The sequence below is a fragment of the Larus michahellis genome, chromosome 13 (assembly GCF_964199755.1).
Source record: "Larus michahellis chromosome 13, bLarMic1.1, whole genome shotgun sequence".
Lineage (NCBI taxonomy): Eukaryota > Metazoa > Chordata > Aves > Charadriiformes > Laridae > Larus > Larus michahellis.
The window spans coordinates 16,200,740-16,212,366 of NC_133908.1; the positions used below are offsets into that span (position 1 = coordinate 16,200,740).

The 11,627-nt window shown below is 43.4% G+C and overlaps 1 protein-coding gene across 8 annotated transcripts in view; it reads left to right on the forward strand.

Annotated features, from left to right (window-relative positions):
- The window catches only part of GNB1L (G protein subunit beta 1 like), a 44,118-nt gene extending 41,729 nt beyond the window's left edge, over positions 1-2,389 (forward strand). For 7 of the 8 annotated variants that reach the window (XM_074606014.1, XM_074606020.1, XM_074606017.1 and 4 more), the window contains one exon: positions 634-2,370. In XM_074606014.1, coding sequence (XP_074462115.1) covers positions 634-900 — 267 coding nt within the window. In that variant the 3' untranslated portion in view covers positions 901-2,370. Of the gene's footprint in view, positions 1-633 lie in introns of all 8 variants that reach the window. The other variant, XM_074606018.1, reaches the window with a different exon arrangement.
- The last annotated feature ends 9,238 nt before the right edge of the window (positions 2,390-11,627 follow it).

The window sequence follows — 11,627 nt, forward strand, 5'->3', positions numbered from 1 at the left end:
ATCAATAACTTGGTCATAATCCCCTTCTTGGAATTTGGTGTAAATAAAAGTCTCTTGGGAAGGAGTACTAGAAATACAGATTTCCTGACACTGTAACCTAATTCCTGGAAGCATTCCTTTCTCAAGACTCTGGTAAATGCTAACACAGCTTATTGGGGTTTTTTGTGAGGGGCCACAGTAGTAGAAATAAGTAGCAGGTAGTTCAAACATCAGCTCAGAATCTCAGCATGGGAATATTGCAGAAACAGGGAAAATACATGGCCACAGCTCTGAAGGTTGCAGCTATGCAAGAATAGCTGGAAGAGCAAAGCTGTGTAGTCTGGTTCTCAAAACCTTGACTCAGAGCTTCACTTGTGACAGAATACAAATAGCTTTAAATGTAATATAAACTAAAAACATGCAAGGGATGCTTTTATTTTTAGAGAATTGTGCCAGAGATAGACAGGCTCAAGTGAAGGTCTTTTCCACCTTTGTCTATCATTGTTCTCACTTAAAGCATCATCCACCATGTGCTGAAAGCTCCATACTACCAGTGTACATGGGTGGGCACTGTCCCTTCTAAAATCACAAAATGTTCCTTTGTCTTCTGTTTGTTTTAAATAATTAGAGCTCACATACAACTTTCTCACACAGGTTTACAAAACACACAAACTTGTCAACGCTGGCATATGCGATATCACCATCCGTCCAGACAAGAAGATTTTAGCAACAGGAGGGTGGGATCATCGCATCAGGATCTTTGGCTGGAAAAACCTGAAGCCCTTAGCAGTGCTGGACTACCACACTGCGAGTGTCCATGCTGTGTCCTTCTCAGATCACAAAATCCCCAGCGAGAGACTGCTGGCAGCTGGCTCAAAAGATCACCGCATCAGTATTTGGTCAATATATACTCAGACGTGACATGTTCTGCACTGTCATGGACTAGGGAGACAGGATTGGTGAAGCAATTCTTTACACTGTAATTCAAACCTGGATGTGGGAAAGTAGTAGAATGTATTTCCAGGCTGAAGTGAGAGTTCTAGGTTAATTCTTAAGCGTCTTGTTCAAGCTGCAAGTTTTGTTTTCCAGAGAGGGAAGTGGATTTTTAAAATTCGTAACAAGCAGAGCACAGCCAGTCACAAACGAACACATAGAACAAGTCACTTTGAGTTCTGCTACAGGTTTTGCAACAGATTTTCTTTGGCAGGTTACTTAAATAACTTGTGCCAATATCTTCTTTGGCGAAAAAGGACTGGAATCCCTCAGACTGTGGTGGGGGCAGAATACATCTGTTTGTAAGTCATTTCTGTATCCAAGAAGCTGAATCAGTGTAAATCATCACTCTTCCTTGAAAATTTATACCCATTAAACCACCTCCAGTGGTTTCTCATTGTCAGTTACTTTTTCTTCCCCATAACTGAAAGGCTATCAGACCAACCTTGATTTGTTCACACTGCTGTCAGTTTCTAACTTAAACCAACAGCCAGGAATGTGACTAGGGACGGCCTTTGGCATTTATGAATTTCATTATGTCTCCTGTCACCTCAAGCCTCACAATTAATCACAAGAAAGGGGAAAAAATCTTCCCCTGCGTTGCACTGCAAAGCTATGTAAAGCCTTTTACAGAGCCAGTGCTAAATCCTTTCCATAGACTGACTAGCTGAAGGATTTAAACTCAGCAATCCAATTAGCGCCCTTCTCCTTGGAGAGTTAGGGGTAAGTTTCAGCATGGCAAGTCTGGGATTCAGCCACAGAACTCCCATTAACATTTAGGGGAATTGCATGGATAAATCCTGATCCACACAGTGCGAACGGCTCCATTAACTTGTCATCTCTACGGTCATGGAAGCGGGAATTCATTCATGAAGGGTTTGTTTGTTTGAATCATGAAGCAGCATTTGCATTCTTTTAAAGCCTGTTAGACATACACCAGTCTGTTCGTAGACATCTTCCTGTTGTGTTCGGACACAGAGTTGCAGTTACAACTGTCCCACTGAAGCAATTAGCAAGGGACAGTTTGATAAAAAGGAGGTGGCCTGGAAACCAGGACTCAGCTTTACAAACTGAAGTGTTCTGTGTCCAGGCTGTGCACTGTTGATACTTTATTGGAAATATTTGTTTCTGCCTCTGTACAGAGCTGGACATCAAAGAAAAAGTCATTAGAATTGTAGTGAACAGCAACATCAAAAGACTTTAGAAATTATTTCAGGGAAAACACACAAGCAAATTAAGGTCTGGATCTGCTATCCAGCTGTGCTTTCCAGGCAGAGAATACTGTTGGACTAAAAGTCTGAAGCACCAAGGCCGATATTCTTTCCATTAAAACACAGAAACGGGATGCTGCTGCTACCAGGCTTTTCTCAATAAAACTTAAAACTTGGTCTTACACATTTTGGAGTGTGATGACACCTTAAATAATGCGTATCTTTGATTGTTTCTTTACTATGCAGTAGCTGCATGGGGGATCACAATGCAGTTGAAAGTCAAAGCCTAATTTTGAGTGATCCTGAGTGAAGGGGGGGTGCTGGTGTTTGTTACATCGACCAGACAGAGTTGTGTAGATGCTAAGTGCTCCATCTCCACCCATCATCCACCTCCCATGCAGAGGAGGAGCTTCTGACACCGTACAGCAGCCCTACAGAATGAGACAGGGTCTTTCTCCACAAACCTGCTGCTGGAAGAAACCTTTTCTTTTTTTCCCTTTCTTAAAGTAGGTCAGAATTGACATAGATAAACAAACAAATAAACATGGAAAACATTGTCATGTGTGGCCCAGGAACCCGTTATAGGGAGTTTGCAGAGATTTCCTTCTGGCTGTCCTGTCTCGTACTGCACCACACACGAAGCCTGTCAGGCGTCTCCCATTGGAGTGGTGCTCAGCACACCCCATGTTCCGAGTGCCAGTCATGAGCACCTCATGCTCCGGGGCCACTGGGCAGCTCCAGGGCATTGGCACTGGGTTCTGCTCCTGGCAGGGCTGGCTGATGGGCTGGCTCACGGCTCCCCCCACGCAGCGCGTCCCTCCTGTGTCTGAGTCCACAGGTCCCAAAGCAGTACACAAAATGCATCTTTAATGAAGGCCTCGGCATCTTACAGACACTGTAGGAAATAACTTTTGATGCAAATGCTGTGATATTGGCACAGTGGCAGCCACCTAGGAAGAATAGATTAATTCCCTATGTCTTAATAAGAGTGCTATTAGATCAGAGCCTGAACGTTAGGAACTCTTGAGTATATTCTTTTCTCTGAAAAATGCCATTTACTGTCAATGTTGGTGTCTGAAGTAATTATGGAGAGAGTCTCAAGGGATGTTTAGATTTACTAACAGGTCTTTTGGAAGATACTCTAAAGATTACTATGGGCCTTCACATCAAACTTAACTCCCTTTACTGGGGGTTAAATAGTTATGTTTGTCTGACTAGGTAGATTTAAAAATAAACTCAGTCATGCAAACACAAACTGAAAATGAGAGCATGAACTGCATCTGTAATCTTACTAGCAGCCACACATAGGGGGTAAAGAGTTTCCTCAGCTTCAAGAGGAAGGACACGTTGCAGATCTGCTTGCAAGAACAGACCCATCCTGTACTTCCTTACTTCCCACTACCAAAGCACTATCCATGTGATACTTTTGCACATTACAACAATTAATTAACACTTTACATCACTACTGATTTTATTTAAACACTCAGCAAAGGGATTATTTTTTTCCACATTATAGTTTCCTTGAAATAAGCAACGAGGCTACCCTAGTTTGACTTAGAGTTGAGCCTAAATGACATAGTTTGAATATGAATTACAGTCTTCTAAAAGTTTATTTGCTTAAGGAACTGACCTGGATTTTCCCAAAGTAGAATGATTTCCAACAGGAAAGACAGTCTATATTGCTAGAGACTGGAAATACAGTTCTCTGATGGCATCTAGGAAATTAACAAATTTTTTTTCCGAAAAAAAATGTAAAGCTTTTTACAATTGTACCACGAGCATGGTTATCACTCCAGATTTCAGCTGACTTGCTAGCAAGGAGCCACCTTAAGCCGCTGGAGTAGGCTCTGGAATCTCACCTGCCAGAAAGGAACAGGGCTAGCCTGTACCTGGCCTAAAGGATTCGAGTGAAGGTGATGACAGCTGAATTATTACAAAAGGCTTCCTCCCAAGAATCATCATCTGTGGCACTTTGGCAGGGAAGAAAGGAAGCAGCATTCGTAAACTGATAGAAATAGATCCTAAACACTAGCATTTGTGCAGCAATTACATGGAATATTTATCACCACTGGAATGAATGGTGATCTCTGACCCTCTAATGTTTTTTGCAAATGAATCCATTAGTTCCAACCCCTTTCTCTTATCAGTACATGAGCCATAAAGCATTGCAGGTGTAGATGAGCAAGGAAAGAGGAGATTAATTGTATTTGTAGTAATAAGTGGAAAAGGAAGTAGGCTGAGGGCCTGCAATGAGGCAGTTGTTAAATTTAGTCCCATACAATGCAATTGCATTAGTAAGCAAATAAATTACTCTCTGCAGCTTGACTTGGATTGTTGCAAAGATTTCAGTTTTAAAGAGCAGATTTTTATAGTTCAGTCAATACTGGCTTCTGGACTGCTTTGGTTTTTAGCACATTTAAGATGCATCTACAAAGCCAACTTACAAATTAATAAATCTTTCCTTTAATTCAGTCTGCCAAGAGCAAAGATAGAACACTGACTACTGCAGGAGCCATGTTAGTGATGTAAACCAAAGGACTGGGGATTAAACAAGGATTACTGAGCGCTAAATCAATGTGTTTCCTTTTCTGGCTGTGTGTCTATGGTGTGAAAGTATGGATCATTACATAAAACATGGCACATGACTGCCTGGATTAATACTAGGCAATGTTACAGCAGTGCTGAGACACAAAGTTTGATGTTTAAGCATGACCAGAGCGCTACCAAGAAAGTGACAGCAATGACTAAGGAAAAAGGCATGTTTTTCTGATGTTTGTAGTACTTTGCAGTTTCAGCCTGGATCCCCCTACTAGGGTAATTTTTCCAAGTAAACCTGGCTGTGTTTAATCCATGCCCTACTCTTATGGGGCATGCTGGAGTTGTTTTTTTGTTTTGTTTTTTTTTAATAATGTGAAGAAAACTATCCAGAATTAAGATCCTACTAGTTTTTTGGCAATTCATTTAAGGATCTCGCAGTATGAAATTCAATGCAAAAAACCCTCATGTCTACACTATCAGACACAGCAGATAGAAAAGTAACTTTTAAAATAGACTTAAATTGAAGCATGCCAGGTGTGAAACTTGCCAACAACATCAAAGTAAGCATGGAGCAAGTAGCCATATTCTGGATACCAAATTTTTTGTCCCCTGACTTTACCACATTCTCTCATCCCTTTTCAAAGAATCATATTATCACAGAATGGTTTGGGTTGAAGGGACCTTAAAGACCATTTTGTTCCACCCCCTGCCCTGGGCAGGGACACCTCCCACCAGCCCAGGTTGCTTCAAGTCGCATCCAGCCTGGCCTTGAACCCCTCCAGGGATGGGGCAGCCACAGCTTCTCTGGGCAACCTGGGCCAGGGGCTCACCACCCTCACAGTGAAGAATTTCTTCCTAAATCTCCTCTCTTTCAGTTTAAAACCATTCCCCCTCATCCTATCGCTCCATTCCCTGATAAAGAGTCCCTCCCCAGCTTTCTATAGCCCCTTTTGGTCAAGACAAGACCAGCAGCCAGAGTTTGGGCTGGTTAGTCACACAGCTGTTCTCCTGTAAGGTTTTATTTACCACCACCCCTTATTAAACACTACGAAATAACAGGTCGTTTGGTTGAGCCATTTGCTCCCCTATGCATTTGTAACGCTATCATTATCTGCATTTACTCAGTCTATTAAGAATTTTGTTCGAGTAGTAATGCTCCCCCAAATACATTTAGTAGTGATACACACCCCCAAATAACATTTAATGCTCATGTCTGAGTAGGTAAATTTTGTTTTAGCTATTAGTAGTTTATTCCCCTTCAATACAATCCATCACAAAAAAACTTTGACACTACATAGTTGGGACCATAGCAACATAATCTCTCAGTTGTGAATGTTTTGCTCATTTGATTAATGATATGAAATGTATCCGTATGTTCTATCAGCATTATTGTGTACTGCTTTATTCTGACTTACCTCAGAGGAATCTGGTGGACAGTTTGGTATTATAAGAGGAGCAGAAAGCAGGGTGAGGAGGAAATCAAAACAAAGAAGCAACTTGCCCTTGTACATTAAGTGATATAAAGATTCTGGAAAGCACAAAGGGTCTTGAAGAAAACCACCTCCAGCAAGTGCCAGATTCCTTATGGGAAAAGGACAAGGATGGCAGGGAGGAAAAGTACCTAGAGCAAGCATACAGTAATAGGTCTGTCTTTTTAAATTTGTACATCAGCTCATTTAGTTCCAGAAGTATTTGCTTTTACCTCCCCACCATGCTTTTTTAAAGGTGTTGGAACATTAGGAAACCCTGTAAACCACAGGCTACACCTCTAAAGAAGCCTGTGCTCACCCAGAGGAGCATGTATTTATTTCTCTACTATGAACAGTCATAATGCCAGATGTTACAGTGCCACTGGAGATAGCAGCAGGAGGGACTGAGGTCTTGGAGCAGCCACATGCACTGCAGAAGAACCATCCCAGAGCAGTACTGACTATCTCCTTAGAGAAGAGTGACATGGCAGTGAAAAAAATTGTAATTCTAACAATTGCCTATTACAATTTGAAGTTATACTTAAAAAACCCCAACACTGTTACATTAGATATAGATTACAGCTGGATGCTGTTTCCTCCGGGTTTTTATTCACAGTATATGTATATTAGGGCAGTAAAATACTACAGAAACCCTTTGGCACTTTCTGGACAGCAATGATCTCTCTTTCCTACCAGCTGCAGGGCTGATTGATCCTGATTATGTCCAGCTCAGGGAATCTAGGCAAGATGTTAAAATGCTGAGCCATTATTCTGCTCCGCAGCTCTGGCATCTCATGCATGCAAAGGTACCTTTTCCAGACACCCATGGCACTGCTTGCTATAAACGTGCTCTGACACAGGTAGGAAGAAGGTTGGTGCATTGGGCCCACATAATAACTTTAAACATGGCATTTGTCTCCGTGGTAATTAAAAAAATTGCTTATGTGAAATCTCAGTGATTCACTGTCTGTGTTCACAGAAAAGCATCTAGGCTTTACTTACGGTAAGAATTGTCTTTTCAGATTTTTTTGCCTTAGATATTTTGATGGCATGCAGACTTGGCATCAACGCTAAATAGAGGCATTGAGTCTTTATAGTTTTATCTTTTGAGCCCATCTGGTTTGAAGCAGTTGACAACAAGCAGGAAAGGGAATAGAATGAAAGACTCACTTCATGTTTGCTGAAATAAAAGAAATGTGTAAGGCACCGCTCAAATAAGATCAGCCTGGGAGGACGGCCGCTGCACTCCCCTTTCCCCACCCCTCCCCTACCCTTTTCTGATGGCTGGGATGGGAAGGCTTCACCTGCAGCCCCCCCACCGCCCGTGCTGTTGGAGCCCGCGCCCAGCCCAAAGGCAGCAGGAGCTGGTGGGCTGGCGCATGGAGGGAGAAGGGGAGCTGCCTGCCCCCCAGAACGAGGGACAGCGGGAGCTCTAGGCACCGGGGATAGTTACCAGGACTAGCTCCAGTGAGAGCAGGAAAACATGCCCTTTCCTTCTCCAGCTACCAATGACCACTAAGAGCTGCTCATACAAGAACTACAAAATTCTGCAACTGGAACTGGGGCTAGAAACACAGCACAGACATAAAAGGGCACTTGCTTGCTGAGTGAGGCCCACGGTATGACGTGTTCGTCCCCTTGGGGAGGTGACGAGAGGCTATCCTTATGCACTCTGGGAGCGTAAGATGGAAGTTGCTATACAAGTTTGCACGATTTTACACCATGCAGCAGCTAGCCTTGAAAGTGCGTATGCATTTCCCCTTATGCTGCTCTGTCTCCTTATAGAATTAGGTCCTAAATGTGACTTTTATGGCTTTTGTTCTTAAACACTTTCTTACTAGTTCAAATTTACAATTTTAACCTAAATAGAAGTGAGTGATTTATTGTAATTATTTTGTATCGGCTGCTCTTCATAAACTTTTTTTTTTTTAAAATCTGGAAAAACATTTAATTTCCCATATGGAAAGAACGCATTTATCATACTTTACTCAGATATACTTGGCTGACTATTGCACATATATGCAAAACATATGTGACATATTCAAGGCTGAATTTCATAAAACAGAAATGCTATGAAATGTGATATAATAAATATATTACACAGACATATGTGGCCAATTTATAAAACTATGGTATCTTTGGTAAATTTATAATAGGTCATTTCTATTAATGGGGGGAATGAGTGCATTTTTCTGGCATATGCAACACACACAGTACTTTACATAGACTTCCTGAAGGAAGGTAGACCTTTGAAAAGCAGACTTGTACATGTACATATATACTGTATATGGGACATGTCCATATTTTTCAAAATTAACATATATCTTCAAAACCAGCTTTTGCACCGATTGTGCGTACGACATACTGGGCAGAAAAAAGTATGAAGTACCATTCTTGGAGATTAGCAAACCTCTGATACGCTAACTAGATTCGCACAGACAATGGGTGTCTCGCTTTAACAGAGAGCACATTTTATAAGCACACGCTGTGCTCATGATAATTGCCAGTAATAGAAATCTTTGGGTATGGTCGCTTTCATCTAGTTGTGTCAAACACTCACGTAAATTAAATATCTTACTGATCAACTGAATTAGAATAATTAAATGAAGAAAAAAATGCATACGTTTAGAAAGAAGTTACATACTAGCCTCTACACTAGCAGGCTCCACTCTTCGTAACACCAGCTTATAGCGACAGCTGAACTATTGCTGGCTGATTACCTTCAAATTCTAACTCACAGATTACTGCCCTTCCTTATTTATGCCTGTGAGCTTCAAAGATCAAATCTTTGCTTTATAAAGCAAACCTATATTTTTCTCTCAGATTGCGTATTTGCAATTTTGGACACGAGTTCTTCGAGGGCTCTTTTCCCGCGTGTGCGCGACCCGGGGGTGCGATGCCCGGCTCTTCCCTCTGGAGGGAGCCGGCTCTTCAGGCACGGCCGGGCGGGAGCGCCTGGGCCGCACGCCGGACAGCGGGGCCGCGGCACGCCCGGCACCCCCGAAGCCCGCTCCCGCGACAGGGCAGCACCTCCTGGCCACACCGGCCGTTCACAAAAATGGCGGGTCAGACCATCGCACCCGCCGTCTCAACACTCTGCCAGCAAAACCGTGTTTGTTTTCAACCCATCGGGAAACTGAAGAGCAGAAGGAAAAGCAACAGGACCAGAACACGTATGTGCACACACGCGTTCCCCCACCCTCCACCCCGCCGCGTTCAACAGGCTCACAGCAACTTTTTGAGCTCCTCGGAGGAAGATGCTAAAACTCGCTTTGCATGTACTGCTGCGATAGCTCTTCCAGCTCTCCTCCGGGCAGCAGGGCTCAGCTTCCACCCCAAACCCAATCTGTAGGTCCCTGACTTGTTCCCAACGCCTATAGGGGTGCCTTTACATAGGCACATATGCACGGCAGGAGCGACCCTGCCTTTCTGACTCTTTTCAGACCAGATGAAGGTGTGGCTGCCCCTTGGCCGGGCATCTAGGTGCCACAAGCCGAACTCCATGCGGTGGCAAGAATAAGGCATGTTTGGCAGGGAGGACAGCACACCAGCTGAGGTGGCCCTGAGCCCTGCAGCCCCACTAGCCACAGCTCCTTGTAGGGATGCACTAGGAAGCCCCCAATTCATGGGAGACCCACACTTCCCCCAGTGGCCTGGTGGCTGCAAAATGCCTTTTTATGCCTACTGCAGCCCTGGGTCATTCCCCACACTGCAACCCACTGTTGCACAGACCGTAGCATGAATGAAGCCAGAGCACTTGCTCCCCTGGCAATGGCCATGCATATGCACACTTGAGATTGACTGAAGAGATGCCAACACCCCAGGATGCTGAGAGGCATCGACTGGGGACCACCTTCACAGTTCCACCCAAAGCAGTTCTAGGGTCTCCCTGAACAGGAGGAAAGATTAAAAAGTACATCCATGAAGTGTGTAAGTCGCATGCATGAACACTGCAAGCACACAGAAGTCTCATCCCCATGCTCCTATCCTACATTGAATTTAGTCAGATCCATGAGCAGGGAAAAAAATAAAACCAACAACAACAAAAACCCATTCCTGAAACCCTAAGCTATCCCCAGTGTTTGGGGTAAGTGATCAAGCAAAGACCTCCCTTGTTTCACCTCTGGGTGCCTAACCCTGTATTTATCCACTGAGGTAAGTGATGCGGTTTTCAGAGGTTTGGAGCAATCAGTAAATTCAGCCTGTACTGCTGGAAAATGGAGCCACATGGCTAATTTATTCTGTAGCCCTGTTTGGAAGAGACAAAGGGTGCTTGTAACCTCTGTGCTTGGGCCTGTTTTACCAGCAGCTTTTAAATATACACTGTTATGTGTGACTTGAGGCGACCATAAGTGGACGTATTGTCTGGAAATGCTGCAGCCTTCTTTCCGAGTATGTGCCATGGGCCTTGGTGACGGCATGTACTGAGTGAAGTTTAAACATACATGTAATCAAATCACACAAAGTCATTTTTCAAGTGAAACTGCAATACCTATAGATAAGGCATGGCCTGTACATGATATATCTTGACTAACTGGCTGACAGGTAACATGAAATTAAAGTGTTACGGATTTTCAGTGATTCTCAAAAGGTTTCTACTACTCAGTGTGCAGTGTTACGGCAGAGGGGGGGGGGATGTTGTTTGTTTGAAGTGGATTTTTTATTGTGATAGAAAAATAACCCTGCTTGCTTTCTGTATCTGGAGCACTCCCATCCGTTGAGTTAGACATAGCGATACAAGGAGGAAACACTAGTCAAAGCCCTGAAGAACCTTGATTTAAAAGCTAAAACATGACATGAAATGGGCTGGTAACATACTTAATACTAACATATATAAGCACCTTGCATGTTGATGGTCTAAAATCAAGGTTAGGAATACCATTTTCATAGTTAAAACTGAAGTCTTGAAACAGCTGCATGGTCTCTCCTTCCCATTCACAGAACTTCTGTAGTGGTTCGTCTAGCACAGAGGATAGACTAGTGATCCTGAGGGCCCCCTGCCTACAGCCATAGGTTGAAGTGCTGTGATTTTCTCTTCTTCTAACGGAGATAAATTAAATTTCCTACAGTCAAAGTAAGGACCTTGAGTCACTTTCTGTAAGAGCACAGTTTAGTCTTGGTGTGTTGGGTCATGCAGTCCTCTCAGCTCTTATGCAGTAAAGTACGTTTGAAAAAGGCCAGTCTGCACTGAGAGCCAGTGAAGCTTCTTGCAGCACTCTGTGTATGTTTAAAGAAGACAGGTGCTTACCAATACAAACAGAAGTGTACCATATCCATTTCGACCCGGGACCCCAACCCTGCAAGTTCTTGCATAAGGATAGATCACCACGGCCATGGGCAGCTCCAGCAACCAGGGAGCGAGAAGGGAAGGAGCATTTGCCTATAGAGATTCACTATTTGTTCAGACTGAACAGCTCCAGTTTACTATTCCTTCCTT